The sequence below is a fragment of the Achroia grisella genome, unplaced genomic scaffold (genome assembly GCF_030625045.1).
Source record: "Achroia grisella isolate CSIRO2021 unplaced genomic scaffold, CSIRO_AGI_Agris_v1 utg770, whole genome shotgun sequence".
Lineage (NCBI taxonomy): Eukaryota > Metazoa > Arthropoda > Insecta > Lepidoptera > Pyralidae > Achroia > Achroia grisella.
Genome location: NW_026713016.1, coordinates 4,071,097 through 4,096,373, shown reverse-complemented (window position 1 = coordinate 4,096,373; position 25,277 = coordinate 4,071,097). Strand labels below are relative to the sequence as shown.

The 25,277-nt window shown below is 31.9% G+C and overlaps 5 protein-coding genes across 7 annotated transcripts; 2 read left to right on the top strand and 3 right to left on the bottom strand.

The window, feature by feature from the left end:
• Window positions 1–3,833: 3,833 nt before the first annotated feature.
• LOC131850532 (tRNA-specific adenosine deaminase 1) lies at window positions 3,834–5,885 on the bottom strand. Its single transcript, XM_059200780.1, has 2 exons — window positions 4,825–5,885; window positions 3,834–4,411 (listed from the first exon to the last, which is right to left on the bottom strand). Exons 1-2 carry the CDS (start codon window positions 5,766–5,768, stop codon window positions 4,114–4,116), a joined length of 1,242 nt encoding a protein of 413 aa, XP_059056763.1. The 5' UTR covers window positions 5,769–5,885; the 3' UTR covers window positions 3,834–4,113.
• A 5,746-nt stretch (window positions 5,886–11,631) lies between these two features.
• LOC131850446 (complex III assembly factor LYRM7) lies at window positions 11,632–17,583 on the top strand. 2 transcript variants are annotated; one of them, XM_059200664.1, is made up of 4 exons: window positions 11,632–11,718; window positions 15,457–15,600; window positions 16,979–17,060; window positions 17,443–17,583. In XM_059200664.1, exons 1-4 carry the CDS (start codon window positions 11,668–11,670, stop codon window positions 17,574–17,576), a joined length of 411 nt encoding a protein of 136 aa, XP_059056647.1. In that variant the 5' UTR covers window positions 11,632–11,667; the 3' UTR covers window positions 17,577–17,583. The 2 variants fall into 2 exon arrangements, with proteins under 2 accessions (XP_059056647.1, XP_059056648.1); XM_059200665.1 differs by lacking the exon at window positions 11,632–11,718 and adding an exon at window positions 15,249–15,374.
• A 482-nt stretch (window positions 17,584–18,065) lies between these two features.
• Window positions 18,066–20,355, bottom strand: LOC131850447 (NADH dehydrogenase [ubiquinone] 1 beta subcomplex subunit 2, mitochondrial-like). The gene is made up of 3 exons (XM_059200666.1): window positions 20,144–20,355; window positions 19,097–19,223; window positions 18,066–18,251 (listed from the first exon to the last, which is right to left on the bottom strand). The coding sequence occupies exons 1-3, from the start codon at window positions 20,239–20,241 to the stop codon at window positions 18,165–18,167; spliced, it is 312 nt and encodes a 103-aa protein (XP_059056649.1). The 5' UTR covers window positions 20,242–20,355; the 3' UTR covers window positions 18,066–18,164.
• A 987-nt stretch (window positions 20,356–21,342) lies between these two features.
• Window positions 21,343–24,124, top strand: LOC131850476 (major facilitator superfamily domain-containing protein 9-like). 2 transcript variants are annotated; one of them, XM_059200705.1, is made up of 5 exons: window positions 21,343–21,502; window positions 22,111–22,242; window positions 22,383–22,512; window positions 22,807–23,025; window positions 23,402–24,124. In XM_059200705.1, the coding sequence occupies exons 2-5, from the start codon at window positions 22,165–22,167 to the stop codon at window positions 24,103–24,105; spliced, it is 1,131 nt and encodes a 376-aa protein (XP_059056688.1). In that variant the 5' UTR covers window positions 21,343–21,502; window positions 22,111–22,164; the 3' UTR covers window positions 24,106–24,124. The 2 variants fall into 2 exon arrangements, with proteins under 2 accessions (XP_059056688.1, XP_059056687.1); XM_059200704.1 differs by lacking the exon at window positions 21,343–21,502 and adding an exon at window positions 21,511–22,031.
• On the bottom strand, window positions 24,098–24,822 carry LOC131850477 (protein PET100 homolog, mitochondrial). The gene has a single exon (XM_059200706.1). It carries the CDS (start codon window positions 24,711–24,713, stop codon window positions 24,495–24,497), a length of 219 nt encoding a protein of 72 aa, XP_059056689.1. The 5' UTR covers window positions 24,714–24,822; the 3' UTR covers window positions 24,098–24,494.
• Window positions 24,823–25,277: the final 455 nt, after the last annotated feature.

The window sequence follows — 25,277 nt, the reverse complement described above, 5'->3', positions numbered from 1 at the left end:
TCATCATGGTATAAATGCAAAGTGCGTGGTAATTAGTAAACGTCTACAATACAACGGAAATTAAACAGTGTAGTTAGTGCTCTGCGACGAGCGTTTTAAATAAAATATATATAAATATATTATAAAAAGTTTGTGCGTAATATAACGTACGTCATAAACGCTAGTTAAACAGTTCGAACTTCATTAATTACACTTAGACACAAACTATATTTCTAAAAACCAAAGGTTCTCTTATCAATATTTCAACAGTTCTACCTGCGTAACCTTTGTCCGTAAGTAATAAAATAACTATAAGTATGTTTCAATTTGAATCTTAAAGTAAATATTTTTTTCGTTGGGATATGTTCAAAACATAGACACACTTTATAAGGGTTTGTGAACGGATACTGTGGGACTTTTACACACTAAAACCCCTTCTAACAAACCGCGAAAAAGACTAGCCGCGTCAGGGCGCATGGCATTCATCCACACCGTTCCTATACCAATATAAAATAAGTACTTAGTTCAACGTAACTTAAAAATAATATATTTTAATATTGCAAGTATGTTATTACATCAAAAACATAAGATAACAAAAAATACAAATTCTAACATTGCAGTACTAAAACAAACGCTAAAGCTTTTGACTTACTTCATGAAACCATAAATAAAATTAGTATACCTACTTGCGAGAAAATGACGTCATAATCCTAATTGATCGATCTAATAATTTATCTGCCAAATCGCAACTTGTCTGTCTGAAAACAAGTGCATGGTGCTCTAGACAGTGTGTTATGGATCAAGTGACTAATTGGCCATTATTCACAATGTCCAAACAATATCAAACATGCTCAATACCTACGTATAGGTAATTTGAAAATAACAATTTGAAATAATGCCTGCGAGGAATTCAAAAAACAATCTCAGGACAATTTACACAGCGCCATCAAACCCAAGTAAGCAAGCTAAATCTTATGGGCCCTAGATAACTGATACAAATATATATATGTACTACCTGTCCCGGCAAACGTTGTTTTGCCTTAAAATAAAAATAAAAAATTAGGGGTGGACTACAGATATAGATGTTGGCCGATTCTCAGACCTACTCAATACGCTCACAAAATTTCATGAGAATCGGTCAATCCGTTTCGGAGGAGTATGGGAACGAAAACTGTGACACGAGAATTTTATATATACGATATATATTATATATATGTGTATATTATACATAGTATATACATATATATATATATATATATATACATATTATACATAGAAACCACCCAGACCGATACAAACAATGAAACTCATTAACACAAATTTTCGTGCCGTGCGAGGAATCGAACTCGCAACTATTGGAAAGCGGTGTACGTGTAGCACACCGCCTTCCAATAGTTGCGGCGCGCTAGACCACCGAGGCCATCAAAAAGTTATTTCTATAGTTAATTAATGAATACAAGTATATTATTGCCTGAACCAGAGAGAACTAAAATTAAGGTCGAAGTAAGAAATGTGTGGTACTCCCCAATTAATTAAATAAACACATGACAAACTTAGGGCCATGCTTTAAAACGATTTGAATTTTTTACTAAATTGAAGTATCTCTTCAATTTAGCAAAATTTTCACGCCAAATCGCCACGCCATTACATATCCTATGATGTGGCGGATACGCCACTACATATCCTATGACATAGGACTTATGCTAGGTTGTAGCCAACTCATGCATAAAGGAAATGCCTCCTTTCGAAAGTACACGTCTCCTCCTGAGGAGATTAAAACCATTGCTCCTAAGTATATCCGTCAATTTTTATCTCTGACGGGTCAGAGTAGCAATTATACTCTGAAAAAAAGCGCAAGCACAATAGATTTCCGCAAGTTGTAATGTTATAGGTCTAAAACAAATAGTGATAGCCACTGATAGCCCAAACCCCTTAATAAAAAAATACACTATGATAATAATATAAATTATGATCATAGTGTATTTTTCATTCATGACAAAAGTGCTTAAGGGGGTCTTCCTATGTGACGGCCTGTTTTTTAGGGATATTTTAGGATTTTTTTTCTACGACCAGTAAATATTTAGAGCTTCAAGTTTTTTATCATTTATTAACACATATTTGGACAGTATAAATATAAAATTTCAGCTAAAAATATTCAGTCAAACTAGAGTTACAGCGCTCTGAACACCCCCGCCTCGAAAAAAAGAGCTCCCACTTCCTCCACGATTCCGGCTGATCGGCTTATCTGAAAAAAAAAAAAAAAACGGCGTTTTAATTTGTAGGCTTAAAAGCACGGAATGACCTATAATCAAATGAATATAAAAAAAAATTGGATTTTTGATAGACATTTGAAATAAAAGTTGCAAATTAGGCGTTTTTTTTTTTTGTTTTTTGCTATAAAAAAATCGAAGTTTTGAAAATTTTCGATTGATAATAGTTCATTCCATGCGTTTACATATATTGAGTGTGCCCTGTAAATTTCAAGTAATTCGGTCCAGCCGTTTCTGAGATACAATGGAGGAAAGTTTGAAAAACACAGTTTTGAGAAAAACGCGTTTAAAGTTTCAAGTCCGTTAAAAACTATTAAAATATCAACTTACTCTCAATCGGCGATGCCTGGTCCATAGAGTATTCCTTCCTCTTCCTCGTGAAACTCTTTTAAAGCAGATTGTTCAGCTCTTGAGTCAATCCTGGCTTGTTTAACGACATCACTTACGCGCCGCTCAGAGCGTAAGATTCGCTTTTCATCCCGTTTCTCAACATACGCTTGGGCTTCACGACCAACAGGGCATCCCATAATCGACATAACTTTTAAAATACCTTGAAAACCTTCATTAAAGATAATAACTGCTAAGTAGCTAGCAATTTCAACAACTTTGGGACCAGAATGAAGATGTTTAGGAGCGAAAGTCCAAATCAAAGAATTCAAAGATTCGTTATTGTTTTGTGTCTCTGCTCCTAAACAACGAATTAATAATTCGTCTTTCGATAAATCTTCGAAAACCGGTTTGATAGCTTCTTGGACTTGCGGAATTAGAGGTGGTTTATCGTGATGAAATTGGTCCAGTTCATTATTAGCTTCAGCCTTACGCCATTTACACCAACTGTCTTCGCCTTCTGGACAAAATTGATGCTGAGGGTTTTCATCAGAAGAACATTTGTGATAGTACGTTGCCCAAACTTCCTTTCTCATATCTTCAAGCGAATCTGGATGGCGTCGAATTGCTAATCCGTAGAATTTTGTAATTTCTTGGATAACTTTATCAGTAAGTTTACCTGCTCCTTTTCCTTTATTGGTTTTATCCTTTTTAACAGCCCGAAGTCTGTAGAAACGTGTCTAAACTTGTATAAACAAATATATTAATAAAAGGGAGGCCAGGTATAAAGCCGACGGTACACAATAGGCCCGGTCTCTAACTGCCAATTCACCGCTCCGAACCGCTCTTTCTTTTACCTGCTGTATCTTTAAAACGACTTCGAATTTTCTAAAATCGCTTTACTACCGTATTCTAGACATGTTAAGGGAGCAATTTATGAAAAAAAAAAAATCGATTTTTTCAACCCATCACATAGGAAGACCCCCTTAAAAATGTTTGCCAAATATAATTATACATATATACACAAAGATCAACCGTCAATAGCCGCCGCAACTCCAGGAGGAATTCCAAGTGCGTTGTCAACCTTTTAAGAAGAAATAAGCTCTTTTTTTAAAGTTTTTTATATCAATATAATATTTACTTATGTAATATTTAGTTCTAACACCAAGGATTTTGTAAATCAGTACCATGCTTATAAATTGACTAAACACTCTATTATATTATTAATAATGATGTTTATTTTTAACAAATGTACACATATAATAACAATAATATCGGTAACATATAATTAAGTATAAATATAACATTTTCGTACATTCATTTGTCCCCATGAACATTAACTTTATTTGATTATATAAAAATTTCTAAAATAAATGTAGCTTAGGTCACTCCTTATGTTATAAGCTATCTGCAAGGGATAGTTCCGTCATTTTTGGTACATCCATTTCAATGATTAGCAAAAACAAATGGAGAAATAGATAGACTTTTGATAATAATGTACACTAATATTTCAAAGTACTTAAATTCACTAAACTAATTAAGTTGAAACACAAAAATTCCAAATATCTGGTTTAACTGTCCATGTTTTAAAAAAGTTATTTTTCACAATAACCCAATTCTTCTCATATGTTGTTGCTTTTGCCTTCATTTGATTGTATGGAATATCAACTAGGTTATTATTGAAAAGTTTTTCTTTGAGGATCTCATTCTTTTCTAGATGATACTGGAATCTTCGATAAAGATTACACTTGCTGATACAGAGTGACCGTGTAATTATCTTTGCTGATTTCTTTGTTACTCCCAATTTTTGTCCATTTACGGCCACTTCAGAGCTCCTTAAAAAAATTATCATGGAAATCATAAGAGAACAACAAATAGTCTTGCAAATAATTCCCTATTTAAAGTATGTTTTAAAACTGTGTCCCTAAATGAGTAAAGTTAATCAGAGTAATTATTAAATTAGAGTAAACCACCCAACCAATGGAGTAAACTAATAAACAAATATGTATAATATATCAGTTCCTATTATTAATATGCACATCTTGGTTTACTGTTGTGGAACTATTTTAAACAAGAAATTGTATCTTATACTGATATATTCTCAAAGTAATAACATATTATACCAAAAAATATTTAAACAAACTCAGAATTATATTATAATTATTACAGAAAAAGAGGCTCAATTTATATTTGAACAACCCACAACAACAACATTCCTACAAATAAAAAGAAATATATAAGAACTTACTGTTTTTCACCTTTAATCCACACTATACTACCAGAAGCAGGTCTTGAATGATTTTCTGTTTTTATGTGTGGAAATATAACAGAACTTTGATAAATCTTCGGAATATTTTTTGTTATTATTACATTATCTAAATTTCTACACAGGAAAGCTCTTCTCAATGACAGTTCTGAGTATGGCACACCACCGCCAAATATAAAAGAACTAATATATATAGGTTCAACTAAACACAAATTTAATAGCCGGCCTTGTATACCCAAATGAATCCACTTGGCTATTTTATCACTGCAAGACACAGACAATGTTCTATCTCCCCGCCCAGGTTTTGTACGTACTTGCCCAACTATGTGATAATTTTGACCAGCCTCTTTAGGATCCTGATCGGAATCAGGAAGGCATTTTGCACCAGTCCTATGTATGTCGAATTCTAATCTTTGTTTTTTTATTGCTGTATCACATATACTGTCTTCAGCATCACGCTTCTTACACAAAATATCTCCAATATACGCCTCATCTGCATCCTTAGGCAGAATTGAACCATCTCCACAAGGCAACTGTGATGAATAAAAAATAAAAGTTATATTTCTTTTTAATCGAAAAAGCCCATCTTCATGTATAAATATTGAACTTTTATTTTCTATAGCACTATCAATGTTATCATACAAATAAACTAAAAATCCTCGTCTCGCAAACACCTCTGCATGACTATCATTCAATATATCCCCTGATGGAGACATTTTATTGGCTCCAATGCATTTGGAACCGGTACCTAAAGATACCACATGAAAATTGTTACTTTCAGTATCATATAGCACTATACAAGATATCACAGTCCATTCGTCTTCAATTGGTTTTCCTGTTTTCGGTAATATTCTGAACAAATTTAGGCACTGCTGAGCAATTGCATCAACTTGTGTGTTTTGAAGGTTAGACATTCCAGAATTCATATAATCAGCGGTATTAAATATTTTAAACGAACGAACACAGTAATAATTTATTTTTTATTATAAAATTTTTAATTTTCAAATAAGAACATAATAATAAAAATAAATAAACATCTCAAAAGACTGTGTTATGACGTTTGAAAATACAGATTTGACAATCCAAAGTCTTTCTGTCAATCTCATTGTCAAACAAGAAATTCATACACTGCAATTCCCTTTGTCTGTACATTTACTGGAATTTAATTAATAATTGGTAACATTATTGTGTAACAATGGTTTCACTAATAAATATACTCACTGATACAAGTATTGTATCACTGATACAAGTAGTGTATCAGTGAGTGTAGTACATAATGTAATTTGTTACAAAATTATCGTAGAAAGAACACAGTGAAGAGTACATATTCGGTACATAAAAAGTGCGGTAAAATTACCTCATTACTGTATATTTTTTTTTATGATAATGGAATGATGCACCCGTCTGCGCTTACGATTTACTCTGGCGATAAAATGAGCATAAAGTCGATTAAAAAATCTTGGCAAATGGCAATTTACCACGGCGGTTTTCAGGGGGAAGGAGGAAGGAGTTGTAGTGTTATATAGTGAATTTGCGGATTTCAATGCATTTATGTACATATTTTACAGCTTCTCCGAGTCGCTGTAGTCAAGGTTTCGACGTAGGTAATCACTATGATACGATCATAACCATGTTGCATGTAAGTAAGCCGCTAAGGAAACTAAAGAACGGCTCATTTGTTTTCTGCGGACATAAAGAACTAGAACAAAACTTTATAATGACACTTTATTTTGTTTTAACCTGCCCTACTGTAAAACCAAGCACTCATATCACGATACCAGAAAACCGGGAAAACATAAAATGAACTGTATTAGTCCAGCTTTGAGTCTGTTTTGACCTGTACTGAAATCATACGATACATATGATAAGTACAACTTAGTTACAAAGGCACTACTAAACCATCCATTACTTTACAGTCCCAAATAATGTTATTTAATACTTGTATATCAATGAGTTTACTCCTATTATTTAATAACTCCTATTATAAAACATGTTTCTAATTGCTATTCATAATTGACACCTGTAGCTTATTTAGTAGGTAATCATGTTTGGTGAAATTGCAATTAATAAATATCGGAAAGCCTTAATCAATATAAAAACTGGCACGTCAGATTTATTGCCTCTTGTGCCGATTGTGCGCTATTTGGTGAAAGTTGATGTCCCATTGCAAATAGTTGTAATTATAATAAATATCTAGTTATGACGAGCTATGGATTCAAATAGAAATGCTTAGTGAAATGCTGACAAATTATTTTTTATATTCGCTACAATGTTCAAGTGATGGTTTTCTCTTAAGATGATTGTATAGTGATCCCGCCCGCGCGTAGTGGTATAGACTGATAGAATAATAATGAAAAATGTAACGTTAAATTCATGGATCGCATCGTCGTGATCGAATCACGATGATTTCCAGATTAGTAATCAGCACGGTGGCCAATTTGAGATAGAACCTACTCATATAGGTTACGAGCTTTAGCTGCTAAATGCCTCATTACTGATAAACCTCCACCGCGTTATCTAATTTTATTTGCACTAATGCCGTTTCAAATGTGTTTCAATTTTTATTAATATTTATTTATTTTAGTAAACAACTAAATTTAAACTGTGTTAATCCGACTTCCCAATGGAAAAGGCCCCAGTAATAAGCATATAAAGTATGGCGTTTGACCAATAACTATGTATGTGTTTGAACTTGTATATTGCATGATAACATACGAGTACAGTCTGTCAAAATTTATTATATATATATTTTTAATCTGACATTCAAAGTAGACAAGTAACCGGAGCAAAGTGTGTGACATAAGTAGATACCTGCGTAAAGTTATAATAAAGAAAGTATAATATTTATCAACATATACAAAATGAACGAAAATATTTCACAGAGCATAACAGTTGATAACCATCTCCCTTCGGAAATCAGTTGATACGAGTACTATCGACAACCATAGACCTCATTGAGCACATTCATCATAACTTGCCGGACACGGATATTACAGTTCCCCATTGCAGCGTTCAGTGGGCGTTGATGAAAGAGGGTTGTTTGTCATTCCACACCTCATTACCGGCCAAGATGACAGGCACAATCTCAACAGTAATTTAAATATCAAAGCTCATGTTACCCGCCATTCTAACATTCAAATCCAAAAGAAGGTGGGCATGTACATACCTTCTCTTCGCATATTTTAAATTCAGTATCAGATAAAATCGATATTGTTTGTGGTAAAAAAAGTATTTAGCATATAAAGTATGGCGTTTGACCAAACCGAATCTTAAACTTATCTACGAGTATGTACTGTATTGAATATATTTCTATTCAACGTAATATCCAAGAAAAAAAGGTACCGACTAGTATTGTACTATCTATTAATTCCCGGAATGCAAAGACATTGATGGGGATCATTGTTTACCATACGAAAAGGCACTACATATACACATACATACATATACTTATTTAAGGTACAGTTATGTTCAGTTTATCCTTTAAAAAAGAAATAAGTGCATCTACTATCATAAGATGCACTTATTTCGCTCTGTAGAATAAATTAAATCTACTACTGTTAGGCTGAAAAAACAATACAGATCAATAATTAAATCATGACGTTTTGAGTTGGGCCACAATGACGTCATGTCGCTCAATAGCCATATCATACCTACCTCTTTCATTCTCAAACAGTGGATGACAACCAAGAACAGGAATTCTATTGTAACCCGTTAATATTACATTATTCTTGACCATCACAAAGAAACGGATCAAAATGTTCCAATAGAAAATGTTGTCTGCAGGTCTCACCTATTTCAGTCTCTAAATAAATTGTGTTGTAAGACGTGTTTAAGTTTTTGCGACAGTTACCTTTCAGTATCAAGTGAGCTGTCTGTGAGTTTGATTGCCATTATAACTGATATAAAAGATTCTTTAAACTTGATTCGTTCAAGTTTAGTTAAGAAACACGTTAGACCGAACGGTGTCAAATTGTTTCTTAAATAGATATTTACAGTTCAACAACATAATTTTGAACACTTTCATGTTTTCATAATCACCAAATTACACCAATATTATGTTTGCAGCCCAATAAAATTACGGGTCTGGCAAACAATTTGCGAGCTGTAATGACTTCAAAATTAAAAGGACCCAAGAGCATATTAACCGTCATTTGCTAGGGTCTTCAAACCCAAGCTCAGTGCTTAAATTACATGAGGTGTAAGCTTCCTGTGGAATTATTGGAAAATCGCCAAATCATTGCGTTAGTAGGTAACTACGTCGTAATAAAAGACTACAGAGAGAAGCACTCTATAAAGACCTCTTAGTACCTATATCATTTCACATTAGTAGGAAGAAACAACTGTATGTGCTGCCAGTTAATAGGATTGTACAACAACTAGGAACAAATATGTGCTTTCTGTCACAGAGGAAATATTTCATAAACATCACGACGTGACCTCATGCTCATTTTATCGTCCTCCACTGGTGTCCCGCCAACGTATACCGTCATCGCAGGCGGGTGTATCATTCCATTACCATCCATAAAGAAATAGGTATTTATTTTAATCAATAAAAAATATTAGGAACTGATATAAATCCCCAACTACTTCATACTTAATTGACCACACCGACATAGTGTTATCGTGTGACTCATTCGCAACAGTTGTTTGATTTGTGGTGAGTTCAAATTTATAGAACACAGCACAATAAAAAAGTTATAATATCTCACATTTCCTATTAACCATAAATATAGGCTGATTGTAAACAAATAGATAAACCGAGTATTTAAATAAAAATTTTGCCGAAGGCAATCGCCGCGGTGAAAGGAAAGGAAACAAAACATGAAGGTGATCATTTCCTGCTGATTTATTTATATATATACCTAACAGCTTATTTATATTTGCTCTATAACTTAATCTAGTATGTCTTCCGCATGTTTTTAAATTAACACATTTTATTAATACTATAATTTACGATTGAAAGCATAATTATAGATTGGTAAAGATTTAGTAATTTCTTAAATCATATTGATAACAATATAACATTTAATACGTTTATTAAGCAATTATATAATTAAAATAAGCAATGAATACTAAGTATGCATCTACCTATTTATATATACCCAGAAATAGAGTTATTTATTTTCTACGACTTTTACTACCTACAGATAGTGTCAAAGTATAATAAAAGCTTACCTACACTTACGTATATTATACATGTGACGTAGGAAAAAGGAAAGCAAAAATGAGAAATTGTAATTGCTAATAAGCCTTTATGCATAAAAAAATTAATGAATGAATATTGCAGCGTAGGTAGCTGCATATACCTCCTATCAAATATAAAAGTACAGTGGACCCGCGGTAATCCGGCCCCTGTCTAATCCGGCCCCCCTTGTAATCCGACATTATCTATTATTTGTTATTGAATATTACTTTGACAATATACTTCAGAGTGCATATACATACATACATATATAACATAGAATCTTATCACTGGATCTGTAATTTGTCGGATTACAAGATACTCTTTTGTAAAAAATTCCGGACTATAAGCAGAGGACCCTTAAGCAGCACTCTATAATATACATAATCCGACAAATACGATGGTCCGACACTGCCCTGCAAAACGTTTGTCGGATAACCGGGGGTCCACTGTATATGTATATAATATAAAGAATCATCATTGGATCTATAATTTGTCGGATTACAAGGTACTCTTTTGTAAAAAAATTCGGACTATAAGGGGTCTTAGGCAGTACTCTATAATCCGACAAATTCGATAGTCCGACACTGCCCTGCAAAATGATTGTCGGACTACCGGGGGTCCACTGTATATGCATAAAATATGAATCAACTCAAATGAAATTAGCCAATTTACGTTACTACAAACGAACTCCATTTAGTCGAAACTGTTTGTTGTACCTGCAGGTACATATTTAAAGTGCTGTGCACTGCAGGGGTCGAAGTCGGCCGACTATTTCAATTTGTATGATTGCATAATTTCGGAAACTTTAAATTATTCATATTGCATTATGAATGACGCACAAAAGTGCAGATGACAGATAAAGTAACAACTTCCCAAATATTGCGTAAGCGACCTTGTAGTTCAGTTTGCAATTGTGAATTGAAACACATTCTTGTTTTTATCTAATATACACCGTCAGGGACCTGACAGGAGAGTATTTTGTCATGTCTAGTTTACTTATACCTAATATATTCCTACCTAAATATTTTTATTTATCAAGTATTATATTTAACATTGCGTAATATTAACTATGCTGAAGATATATCTAATATTATGAATAGTGTATGTTATTCAGACTATACAGACTGACAATTTAAAAAACTATCTTTGCCTGAATATTTCCTTTCCTACTTGTTTTTCTGCAATACCAAAACACAAGAGTGTGTGATAGATATAAAAATAAGAAATTCTAGTAGATTGGTAAGTAGTATCACATGTAGTAATATACTCATGTACCTATTAGGCAAAAAACAGATCTTGAAATACTTAAAACATGTTAACTAATAAGAGTCAACAAACTATGTTTTCCAATGTTATATGGTACTTATTTTAATAGGAATCATAAAAATCATCTACTATTCCGGGCTTATTCTATATATTTAACGAGAAGCTCTGAATAACGTTAATGTTCAATTTAATGGTCGATGCACTTTCATTTAGTTCATAATGCACCTACTCGTGTATCTAATTGTCATACAAAAGATAAACAGCTCTATATTGACAACAAATGCCGTGACATTGGCAGTGGCCTTGATACGCATTATGACAAAGTGTATTGTGATGCAGTCATATGTAGAAGTTAACTGAGATCAAATGATCTAATGAAAGTGCAATATGTAACACATAAAGAATTTCATCCAATATTAGCTACGGTAAGTACGTCAAATGTGAATATTGCTTCATTCTATGAGAATAGTATGTTTTACTGGCTGTAACTTACGGCACTGTGTCGTAGAGTATGTACAACATGTGTTACCGTACTAGATCATAATGTTGTTATAATAATTTATCTGCTGGTGATAGATTTTTTAAAAACCGTATTTTTTCATTATTATTTATAACCAAACACAAAAAATGTAAACTCGATATTGTTTCATCTTACATTTTTCTACCACTTCAGTTTGGCAAAAAGCACAATAGATCTATGTAAGTAGGTCGCAGTGCTACAGGCGCTACAAACATCTGACAATAGCCAAAACAACCCAATAAAAAAATTAAAAACATTTTTCTTCGTAACATAGATTCGACTTCCGCCTCATTGTTTTCTATTTGAAATATTATTTTCATATTAATAATGTAATATTATAATAATTATTTGTAACAAAACTACAGAAAGTCATTTGAACTTCAATTCTATATTTCTTTTCTATAACAAAGTCTCAAAAAAATTATGTGCTTTTATGTTTTAGTTGTGTATGCTACTTCTAACTTAACAAATAGCGTGACTTCTATCACTAGCATTGGTATTTATAGAAATACCAAATTATATAAAAGCATTTTGTTGTACCTACTTCTGAGTTCCAATAGTGGTGATAACAAATCGGAATCGTGCCGGACTCGCATTAGCACGCGGCACGTTCCGCCGAGCTCAGGATCTGATAGGTAATGCCCCAACTATAATAGCTGAGGCATTATATGTCTGCTTACTACTACACTATAAATTGCAATTATGTATCATAATAATAAAGCCCTTTATTCTAAAGATTTTAAATAAAATATAGATATATTTTTATAATAGATCTCCAATATCAGTGTGCCGTTTGGTATAGCCCTTCTCTAGCGACTCCATTTGAGTCTGTCATCTGTAACTCTTCTCCATTGTGTGCCCACTGTTGACTTCAACTCGTCTTTCCATTTCATCAAATGCCTACCCCTCTTTCTCTTTCCGTTTCTAGGATACCATTCCGTTATTGTTCTACTCCGTTTTGCCTTATCATGCATCATATGGCCAGCCCATCGTCAACTTCGTCTTCAATCTAAGATCATTGCATACATAGATACATTGCAATTACAATTTTAAAATGTATTATTTAAAATGTGTAAAAGGATTCACTACAATGACGGACTAAGTAATGCTTATAGTGTTTTACTGATCCTAAAAAGATTCAAAGTCAACAATTAGGCGAGTAGGTAGTCCACAAAACATTCAATTTTTAAGGATCTTTAAAGAAAGCAATTACTTAATACCCAATATACGATGTTCTTTACACATGGTAACCATAGTTGATATCTGCAACAAAAACGCAGTGCTCGCCACGCCCTATGCTACTCGATATGGACCACTGAATCGATACTGGTAACTGCAACAGGTTGCTATAGCACGAAACGGAAGTTGTTGTTTTTTATTTTTACTATTTTTAAGATCTAGTACATAGGTAGGTACATAAATAATTACTTATACCACATTCCTTACACAACTTCGATGTTACGAAATTATTTGTAGGTATACAAGGCCATATCTTTATATTTTTAAGGCCATATCTGTATATTTAGAAATAGACTTATTACACTGTAGAAGGATTCGCTATTACAAAGCAAAATCCTAACGTAAAAGATTACATGGCCACGTATAGGTGATAATAGAAACAGCATGTCGCATGTAAATACAAAAATTTCATTATGTAATGTTCATATTCAGTTCCTTATTGCAATCTTTATATTCAATTGGGATCGCGATTTTCTATAAACCATTTGTAAGTTCTATATGGTTCTCAATTATAACTTAATAAAGTGATTCGTTGCAAATTTATAGATTTTATCTGTATTATATGAGAATATTTAGTACTTTACATAATTCACTCCCAGATTGCAGTTTTGATTTTAATACATAATGATATGAAGCTGTGGATTCAAATTAACGAAGATTGTCTTTTGTAACCGAAAGTCGAAATTCCAGCAATATAACTATTACAGAATATAATGGTAACATTATCAGTTTTGAATATTGTAATGCATAACTTGAAGTACTTTTAGCTATGTAAGTTCTTGCAATTTGCAGCAATTAGATAGTTTACAACGGAACAGTGCGCCGGTAAGAAATTGCCTTTAATAAACTTGTAATGTAATAAAGTTATAGTGCTCCGCCTAGAGTCATCCAGCCATATTACACTATGCATCTATTGAAATGAAATTGTCAGATTGTTGCTTCAACACAGCTTGTAGATAGTTTCTTTGAAAAATAAAACTCACCTAATTTTACCACTAACTGCTAGCTTTATAGGGTGTATCCGGTTTGAAATATGAAATATGGCAGTAAAATTGCTGGAGTGTGGAGATATAGCACTTCAATCTTAAACCCTTGAGGAATAGGAATGTAAGGGAGATACCAAAAACATCACAATGCATTTTGTGTCGTCCACAGTGCTGTTTAATTGTTCGTTTTTATATATATTTTTGGTGTCTCATAGGCTGTAAGCTTCTTTGAATTATTAATTGGCTATTATGTACAGATTTAAAAAAACATATATAGTGTCTGCTCGCAATTTAAAATTAAAATTTTTTATGTGTATGGAAGTATAAATAGTAGCTACAACAAAATTATTTTAATTCATTTCTATCTGTTTGTTCGTGTCGTTGGCGTGTGGTGTCGCTGTAAGAATAGCACTACCCCCTCTCTTCCCGTGGGTGTCGTAAAAGGCGACTAAGGGATTCATCGACCAGTGGACGGGCAGCAGCGTTCTACTGAGTACTGCGATTACCAACCCTCCCAAATGAATTTACACCCAAGGCCCCGGCCCCCAGTCCCCGGCGGCCCCGCTAGTCTTGACCATGGTAGCGGTCATGGAAACGGCGGGGCAGGGGGTGCGAAGAATCTCCGGGTAAGACCGGGCTACCACAAACGACGACGGAACAGAGACGTGGTCGCTAACTATGGGCCCCATCAACAAGCTCAGAGTACTTAGAGGGCAATGGAGAGGGCTATGCTCGGAGTTACTCTGCGTGATCGAATCAGAAATGAGGAGATCCGCAGAAGAACCAGAGCGACCGACATAGCCCGAAGAATTGCGACTCTGAAGTGACAATAGGCAGGGCACATAGCTCGTAGGACAGATGGCCGTTGGGGCAGTAAAGTCCTCGAATGGCGACCACGGACCGGAAGACGCAGCGTGGGGAGGCCTCCAGCAAGGTGGATCTGGTCAAGATCGCTGGAAGGCATTGGATGCGAGCAGCGCAGGACCGATCGTCGTGGAGATCTTTGGGGGAGGCCTATGTCCAGCAGTGGACGTCTTCCGGGCTGCAATGATGATCTGTTTGTTCTTGCCAATCTCAGAAATCGCTGAATTAATTTTGACAGGATTTTGGACTCAGAACACGGTAATTTTGAAACAGAGAGTTGGAAATACAGTCACTGACAGTCACTGTGACTGATAGCTAACGAATATTGAACTGACATGACATGAGTCAGTCGAGTCATCTGTAATTTGACTGAAAAATGATACAAGTGCAATGATAAATATTACTTATTACATTATTTTTGAATTATTCAAATATATCTAAATATTAAACCATGAGCAGCTTAAGAAAATTTGTAAGTAGTCTTATAAAAAAATAATTCTAAGAGTTTATTGTTATTCAAATTATTCTGTATAAAGAAATACGGTATATTACAGGTTCTTCAGAGCTTTAAAAAACTGCATCGTACTAGGATCAAAGTATTTGAGGGTGATGAAAAAGCCTTGACTGCAGCAAGAATCAAAATCAATGACGAATACCAAAAAAACAAACATGTTACTGATGAAGTTGCGATCAAAGCTGTAAGTTAAAATATATCCATTGTGGATATATTTACTAGAAATTTATTACAAATCTCTATAACCAGCCCATTAGTCTGCTATTACCGCTCGGATCATGCAGCTTGATATAATGTTTTGTCGAGTTTATCTGGGAACTTACTAGGAATACCTAAAACTAGCATTTTACAAACTTAATTGCCTGCCTGAATGTGGTCTGTAGTAGAATTGATAGTGTACATGAAACAACCATAAAAAAAACTGGTATACTATACACATCCTCATGCTTACATACCACAGGTTCCAAATAAGTACTATAAATAGATTTTTATTTCCTTTATAAGTAATTATGTATGCACAAGTAAATGTATTAACATACTCAGGTATTTCCTCTTAAATTGAAAACCCTAAATTTAGGGGTATATAACCCCTAAATTTAGGCCTGCTATTTTTGTTCTTGCAAAGATAAAAATACTAGTATGGATATTTAATTTTCATTATGATTGGACGAATGCCATAAAAAATATTTATCATTAATAGTTGCTAGAATATAGGACAGTGACTGTGACGAACAAGCTTCTAACAGAAGAATTCCATTTTCTCTTTTTAGTTTAGAACCCTTATGAAGAATTGTCTATTAACAAAGGCCATTCAAACTCTCAAGCTCAATAAAATGTAATAACACATTTGCCTTGGCAGTTCAAATTTGTCTATTTTCTAAGATTTACATAGTTAAAAAATAATGTGATTGTCAATAGTACATGACAAATTAACACATCCACAATAAACTGATATTAGTTAAGTACATAAATTTCTGGGTAATATTATTATAAGTATTTCAAATTTTAGTAATATTTGTATTTATGATATTTATTGTTTGTTCATCCCTCAGGATGTTATAAGCATTGGTTGCTATGCCCCACCATCTTTGGAAATGTGCCAATTGAATACTGTCATTGGCACCAGTGGTCTGGTCAGAATTTCATAATGTTTGCTAATTGTATGAGAATAAAATACAAATACAAAAACAATAATATAAAAACCATAGATAGAAAATAAATCTAACAATGAATATAGGAATATTACTCACTGCAATATTAATATATGGAATAGTGCACCCACCTATGCTAACATTATATGCTGGCAGAACACCAGATCAGGTCAAATAGTACATGATAGTACTACCATAAATGCACATTGTTAGCAATGGGGGTTATTATCATACACCATATACTAACAATTTCTTTCACCACCCTTCAAGAGGAATTAATACATGAATTTAGATATTACTGTTCATATTAAAGACAGTCAGAAGTTACAATTGTTAGTTACTGATACTGACTAGTTGTAAGCCAGATTTAAGTAGTAGTAGTAGTAAGCTTTGTTTAATTTTGACTCCTAGATGATAAAATTTGGTGAGGATGTTGAGAGGGAACTTAAAACACAAGTAATTCAAGCACGAGAAATCAAACCTGGTGTTTTTGGTAAGTTACTTTGTTTATATAATATATAAAATTTTCACATCAATGTTTACTAAACTGGCTTACCTAGTTTTGATGAAATTTTATATGTATACTGGGCTTGTTTGATCATAACTTCTTATGTATTTATTGTATCACTTAGTGATAAAGGTGGACTCCTAAATTTTCCACCCTTCCTCCACTAACCCCTATTTTTTATTAGTGATAATAAAACATTTGCTAGGACAGCTAGTTATTGTATTATGTGTAATTAATAGATTTTATTTTAAGATACATTGCAGTGTCAGAGAGAAAGAAAATATTATATAGTACATATAATAAAAGTTATTCAGTTGTAATTCAACTTATATATATTGTTAAAGTGTTATTATCCTGTTTATTATAGAGGCAAGAATAACTGAAGACACATTAAAATTAGAGAATATGCCATATAATCCAAATGCAGTTACAGAAGATGGAACACCAAGACCTGAAACATGTTGCCAGGACAACGCTCAAACCAAAGGAAATATAAGCTAAAATTAATTATAGTCATAGAGAATATTACATTTTTGTCTGAATATTGTAGGTCACTTGTTTTGTTTTCTTTATATTATTATATTTTAGTTATCTGTTGTTTTTATTATTTAATACACTATAGAATGTTTGTAGCAGTTTTACTATAAACATGTGAAAAATGAAAATAATCTGTATCTATAAGAATAGATGGAATATGTTTAGAATTTCTAACGATTACAACAAACGTTTCTGAAAGTTCATGATTGCCTAAAACAGATGATGTTGAATGATTTCTTAAAACTAATACTTAGTTAAAATCATGTTTTAAGTAATCAATATTTGTTCCTGATATGTAGTACTATAACAGATGGATAGATAAATTAGTACAGTTCTGAAATTTAAATAATCATTATGTAAATCTCACTATATGTATATACTATATACTTAAAATGTTCAAATCAACAATAATAGTTATTCCAGTACAGAAATCCAGTAGAAATTTATAAAGGAAGACACATTTAATAACCACTATTTTATTAAAGAATACAATGGGCTACAATAAATAACAGATTTTATGTCTAACAATAAATTCATTTGCCTTTTTAATATTTAGTTCTTAAGTGCTCCTGTAGTATCTGGTGGAATGCCTAGTTCCTCATCTGTCCAAGTACTAGGATCAATATAGGTGAATTCACCCTGTAAAAAAACATTATTAATTAGAATTAACATTGTTATTTACTAAAGTGAGTGTTGACTGTAGAAAAAGTACTCTATAGATATCCTGGCCAGTGTAACCTGTGCTTCAATCAAAAAAATCAAAGAAATATGTGTTTTAGTGTGACGAAAATGTGGAAAAGGGCAATTACCATCTGAACAAGCTTGTGAGAAATTTTAATGTAAATATTATCACAATTTAAATTATTTTATTATTATTATTATTAATGCCAATTGACATTAACAAAATGTAGATGGGTCAGTGTCTTCTCAGAGCACAAATAAGAATATTGAGAATAAATCAAAGTGTTTTCACTGTGGAAAACCATATAGAATGCAGGTTCCATGGGAGTAAATATCATCATTGTGGGAAGATTGGCGACAAAGAGGTAGCTTACTTATTGAAGTCCAACAAAGGTAAGTATCATTCAGAATGTAATAAGACATATGAGGTAGGTAATAGCATTAGGCAAGAGAAAAAATCCTCTTGTGGTTACAGTATTTTTTAATGGAATGAATTACTGATGAAATTTAAGGACAAAGAGAGCTTTGTTAATACTTACCTCCACCTACATTATACTCCAAGACAAAGATCTCAAGTAGAATGTAGTATGACCAATGAACCGCCTAATTGAAACGGACCAATCAAAGTAGTCAACATAAGTCATTCGGGAATAGTAATTATTTTAGATATCTAATAAACAGATACTCTTTACTCAAACTTTTAATACAAATTAGGAGTTGTTATATATTTTTATGGATAACACTAAAGGACCACTAGAGTATAACATCAACCCATCTACTCTTAATATTAGTAAAATACTTACAAAGACATGTTCTGGCTCAGTTGCAAGATGATAGAGTATCCAAAACCAACATAGTCCACCAAGTCCATTAGCTAGATTTGTAATTTTCTTAGAAGGCATCGGCGGAGGCACTCTATATGTCCATACTCTGCAAAAAATATATATATAGATTTTCTACAGAGCAGCTTTTTATAATTTTTACTGTTAGCCCTAAACATATGGTAAATTTAAATAGTATGCCAGACAGCGTGAATGGCTCCTCATATGAAAGTATATATATATATATAAGTATAAAGTATATTTTATTTTGTATAGATCTCAATAGAGAAAATGTATAATATTCCTTTCTCACTTAAGAGAATCTGTGAATAATTAATTACTGTTGATAAAGGCACAATACATATTTATTACATTGAACAAAAAAATATGAATTATTACCATATTTCTAACCAGCACAGTTTTGAAAAATTATCAAACTCTTTACAAATACAATTATGTGATGCAATTTCACAATCTAATTTATTCCTTATTTTCTAAACAATATTATAAATGGGACAGTTTGTGAGTATGGATGGATGGACATTTGTTATATGTTTATTCAAAAACTACTAAATGGATTTTGATGGAACTATATACAGTATATAACTTATAACTTCAGAATAACACATAATGTATAATTTAAAGAGATGCTATGTAAATTGAGCGAAAAATAATTATAAATGACAAATAAGTGTGATGCACAGTTACCTAATTTTATTTATTCACTTAACATCAACGTGGATAAATGTGGTGGTGGTAGTGGTAGCAGTGGTGTACATAATCACACTAATAATATATAGGCCAATATTCACATTACATTAACAACTGTTGTGCTACATGTATCCGACATGTGATGGTTAAGATATTGCCAAGATGCTGCGGCACCCATCTAAATATATATAGTACAGTATACCCAGAGTTTAGGAAATAGATAGAGCTCAATATCAATTTCATCGGTAATTACCACAAAATATCCACACAAATAATAAAATACCCATCACATCACGTATGACATAACAAATTATTTACCCGTGTCCTGCGTTTCTTTTTGATTGTTTCATGTTTTCGGCTACATTTTTTAAATTCTGTAATAAAATAGCTCTTGAAGTAAGAGTTCTTGTCAGCATTCTAAGAAACAAAATATTCGCCGAGAATTCAAGCAAGAATAAAAATACAAATAGGACAATTTAGTCAAATCTAGACATGTAGATGTTCATCGATGTATAAGAAACATCGATATTTAGGCGAAAAACATCGATAAGATTGAGTAAAAAACAAGAACGGAAACGAATAACTCAAAAACCTCTAAGGATAAATAAATGGAAATACCATTAAAACAAATAGGATATTCAGTTGCATCCTATGTTAACTACTACTGAAATGTCTATGTTTTCTGAATACAAATAAATCAATCGAAATAAGTCAAAACTCGATATATGTGCAATATCAAAAATAGTGCAACCAATGTAATATTAATTATGGTTTTAGTCGATTATCGAAAGCCATAAGTTTATTTATAAATAAAAACAATTCTATAATACAATAATAAAATAAAGGGCATTGGTATGTGAATTACAGAAAAAGCCACAGTTTTAGCTTTTGACCACAGTACAGAGAAAACAATGTAAAACGAAATATTGGTTTTGTTATGTATTCTTCACTACTTCAAAAATGGTTATATGAAACTCTTGTGCCTACACTTGAGATCCTTCCATTAGAGTACGTTACGTACACGTACTTCACTAACATAGATATAAATTAAGTGTAAAATCAGCCTACGTCGTGACTCCGCGTCGATTGTACGCCTTATTAATAAATCCTGTAGCACACTACCAATAAACTTAATAATGTCTAATATATAGTACTTTTATTTACCGGTATATTCACTACCTACATACTACAATAAATAATATATTATATAGCGCCACGTCATCACAACATATATAACCTTACAGTGATGAGCTGATGAGGAACCACCGCGTTACATTTTAATCACTAAAATCGTGATATTATTTGCTAAATCCGGTCATCCTATAATAAATAGATAATTCATAATCACTGAACAACGAAGTAGCTGAGTTCTGTATTTATAATAATGAACTTGCTACAACATTGTGGTTATATTGTACAAAAAAGTAAAAAAAAAAAAACTTAAAAGGCATTAAAACATCATAAAAAATAAATATTGCTAAAATCAACTCATCACGCAGTAGAATTATGGCTGGTAAAATTTATCCAAATCCGTAAATCTTTTTATTAAAAAAATAAGACACTTGTCAGGTGTCAGTGCAGTCAGCTGTCAATATAAAATTGTATATTATTTTTTATTTAGTCCATATTTTTAAAGCACTATTTTTAATTTATTAATTAACATTATAATTTTATTTGGTAGGATGATGTTATTTCATATTATACGACAAATTTATTAGACATCTTATATTATTATCTTCAATAGAAAAATTGTTCAACAGCAATAATAACAAAGTATTAATATTCAACAAAACCATTGTTTTATAATTTAATAAACAAGTGAATAGCGTATATCTGTTGAATAATGTTGCATAATAAATTGTCAAATGCATTAATACAATGAATTCCAGTTGGAAACTAAGTAAATAATAACATAACATTAATTTTGAATTTTACTGGAATGAAAAATTAGGCTGGCTTTGGATTTTAATAAACTTGGTATCATGACTAGAATATTTCTTCAATCAATCATTGTTGTAAAATCCAATAAATTTGTATCTTATCCAATGATCTTATCTTAAGTAATATAGCGAGATAAAAACACTTTTCTGCTTTACCCATTACAAAGCATATTTATTCAATTATTTACATTGTACATATTAATATATTTAGTCAGGCTGTTAATATGTCGCTTTCTGTATATGTTCTACAAACAATTGCTTTTTTGGTTAGTATTATTTCTACATTAACAGTAACCATTATAATCATATCCTATTATTTGTGTTCTTATTACTCTTTGATTTTAGGATCTCTTTGCGGTTGGCCTAATCATACCACTAATACCAGGCCATGTTCGGAAAATGGGTGCCAGTTATATCTTTGTGGGTTCTCTTGGATCCATTTATGCCAGTTTCCAGCTGGGATCTGGACCACTTATAGTATGTTAATAGTTATTATTTTATATAGCCTTTTAACAATTTTTTTTAAGGTGCCTGATAACTTTTTAATTATTGTTAAATGGATGTGAAACTATAGTAGTCATCCAAGCTCCTCACAAGTATTTTATTAAATGTTACAGGGAAGCTTGAGTGACCTTAAAGGCCGTAAAACAATACTAATCATGACTCTATTAGTATGTGCTTTGGCATACACAGTTATAGGCTTAACACAGTCTATTACTATTATTCTCATCACACGAGCAGTTCTGGGTAAATATGAAATAATGATGTATTTTTTTAATTATAATCATCTATAACTTTTGACATTTTGTTTACCTAGTTTATAAATAATGTAATTCCAATAAATATTGTAATTTTGATGATGGAAATAATTGTTTTGAAAGAATTTCTATTTTTAAACTATAATCTCATTGTATCAACTACATACACTTTTTTCTTCATTTTAAATAATGGACAATTAGGAAACTATTGGTAAAAAAAGAATATGCAGTTTTATATGCTTTCTAATGCTACTTCTGAATTTTATTCTTTTTTGGTTGCTAGGTTTATTCAAGCAAACTCAGATGTTGACTAAAGCTATGGTACCTGATTATGAGAAAAATGAACAGAAGCAATTAGACATATATGGAAAAATGGCTGCCATTTCCGGTGCAGGTATCACATTGGGTCCGGTGATTGGTGGACATATAGCAGAGGATGACCCAGAAAATGGATTCACTTTCCTAGCTATCTTGGTTGGAATTTGTTTCATTGTTAATGCAGGTAAGTCCATTCTAAATCCATGTTTATGTTATATATATACAGATTATATCATTATAGCACTAAAGTTGTAGCTATAAGGTATAAGTTGCTAGAACTTATACCTTGAGCTACAACTTTAGTGCTTAAACACTAGTCTTAGCATTTATAGTTGAATATTATATCTGAATATGTCAAATTTACTTATAAAAATTAATTCTGCCAGGTATTTAAAAACAAATATTTTGATTCATATGAATGTAATCCAAACAATTTAAATATTTTCTTATATGGCAATAAGTACTGTGCTACTGATGTCTATACCCGATTTGGGTGTAAAGTAATAAAACAACATTGATTTATTTTATGAAATTGCTAAATTGTTTTTTATTTGTTTCAGGGTTAGCATATTCATTACCTAAAACAATAAATAAAAAGAGAAAATCAAAGAAGAATATAGAACCAACAAAAAATATAATACAATCCTTCATTTCTAATATCAAACAATCTGTTAAAGAATTATATAGTGTAAATTGGTCTGACTATTGGGATATATTTTTGTTTAAAGCTTTAATCGGATTTGCAATGGGTGTATATTATTCTAATTATGCAGTGTATTTAAAGACACAATATCTACTTACTCCGAAATATATGGGTTATATTATTTCATTTCAAGGTGTAATTGGTTCTATTGCCAGTTTTTTTATTGGTTACATTAATACATTTTATATCAGTGACATTGATTACAGTTTAAGAAATTTGCATGTGTTTGCACTTTTGAGTGTATCTCTAGCCGGTTTAATTATTTCTTTTAATGTTTATACTTATGTGATATGGTTAGTACCTTTAGCTGTAGGTAATGCTATAGGAAGGCTTGTAACACTAGAAATGATACTGAAACGCAGTCATGGTGACCACAGAGGAACATTGATTGGCGCATCAAATAGTATTAGATCTCTTTCTGGTGTAGTCGCCCCTATGGTGGCTGGATTTATTGGTGAATATTTTGGTGTGACATATGTGATATATGCATCTTTTACTGCTACAGTAGTGGGTCTTACAATGAGTTATCGATATAGAAATAAACGACTTAAAGTTGATTAAATATAGATTGTATATTTAAAATAGAGATATTATTGTTATTAAAAAATGCGTAATAAATATATTTGAAATATCAATCAGAGTTTTCTCTTGTAATACAGAAGAATTACAAAAAAATATATACAATAGAAAATAAATGGCTTGACCATGTTTGACACAATTCAGATTCTACCTGATAAGAAAGCTGTAAGTTATTTTAGTTACAATATTTTATTATATACGTTAAAAATTCTGTATTGTATCTTATTTTGAAATAGGAGTTTCTATAAAGAAAAAATCCCTTATATAACAAACTTAAACATTTATTTACATTTATTCTAAAGTTTATTGCTATCAAGCAGGTTATTTATAAAGATACCATCATACCGAATACATTGATGGCTGAAAAAATATTATTCACCCTCCAAACTTTGCATTTGTTTCTGTTTCATAGATTTAATAAGATGTTCGATATCTTCTCTGTCCTTAGCATTTTCCGGTGGAAAAATATTGCGCTTAGTATTTGTCACCCACTCTTCGAAATAAGCAGGTTGGTTAAAGTAATGGAAAAGTATAACCGGAAATGACATGTACATTGCCATTCTTCCTACTTCCAATTTCCAGTTTCCCATGTTAATTTAGTTAACTATTTGTTTTTATTTTAGTCCTATAGTAAGCGAAGTATAAATTGATATAAATTTTTATTTCTGAATACAGATTGTAAATTAAATTATTCACAGATAATGTCGATTCGATTGTAGTGTTACCTTTGGGTATAGTATAATCGATCAATACATCGATTGAAAAAATTTAATATCAATATTTCCTGACAACTATATCTTACCCGCGAATCTGAGAAGTAAGGTTTATTACCTATATTTATTTAGTTTTTATTTCAAAGCTGTTTCTATTATACATAATGGTAATAATGTTGTGCTCTAGTTTAAAATACGGTATTTTAAGATAAATATACGGCATCCTTTTTTTATAACTTCACTGTATATAAAATTTGAAACATGTATTTATAATAGAAACTCTAATATAATTGTAAAAACCCTTTGATGAAGTAAACTGAAAGGAACTTTATGTCTGAAAAAACAATTCCATTACTAAGTGTATCTTCCAATTACGTAAAATATTCGACGGTAGTGAGTACTGTCAGTGGTTACTTAGGTTTTGGCGCACCTGAATTAGGT

Coding starts and splice junctions, on each gene's coding strand:
- LOC131850532 (XM_059200780.1), bottom strand. CDS start 5,768: ATGAATTCTGGAATGTCTAACCTTCAAAACACACAAGTTGATGCAATT. Junction 4,412..4,824: donor TGGATTAAAGGTGAAAAACA/GTAAGTTCTTAT, acceptor AATTTTTTTAAG/GAGCTCTGAAGTGGCCGTAA.
- LOC131850446 (XM_059200664.1), top strand. CDS start 11,668: ATGAAAGTGCAATATGTAACACATAAAGAATTTCATCCAATATTAGCT. Junction 11,719..15,456: donor TTCATCCAATATTAGCTACG/GTAAGTACGTCA, acceptor GGTATATTACAG/GTTCTTCAGAGCTTTAAAAA. Junction 15,601..16,978: donor ATGAAGTTGCGATCAAAGCT/GTAAGTTAAAAT, acceptor TTTGACTCCTAG/ATGATAAAATTTGGTGAGGA.
- LOC131850447 (XM_059200666.1), bottom strand. CDS start 20,241: ATGCTGACAAGAACTCTTACTTCAAGAGCTATTTTATTACAGAATTTA. Junction 19,224..20,143: donor AAAAGAAACGCAGGACACGG/GTAAATAATTTG, acceptor TATTTTTTGCAG/AGTATGGACATATAGAGTGC. Junction 18,252..19,096: donor CTGAGCCAGAACATGTCTTT/GTAAGTATTTTA, acceptor GTTTTTTTACAG/GGTGAATTCACCTATATTGA.
- LOC131850476 (XM_059200704.1), top strand. CDS start 21,990: ATGTCGCTTTCTGTATATGTTCTACAAACAATTGCTTTTTTG. Junction 22,513..22,806: donor CATCACACGAGCAGTTCTGG/GTAAATATGAAA, acceptor TTTGGTTGCTAG/GTTTATTCAAGCAAACTCAG. Junction 23,026..23,401: donor TTGTTTCATTGTTAATGCAG/GTAAGTCCATTC, acceptor TATTTGTTTCAG/GGTTAGCATATTCATTACCT.
- LOC131850477 (XM_059200706.1), bottom strand. CDS start 24,713: ATGGGAAACTGGAAATTGGAAGTAGGAAGAATGGCAATGTACATGTCA.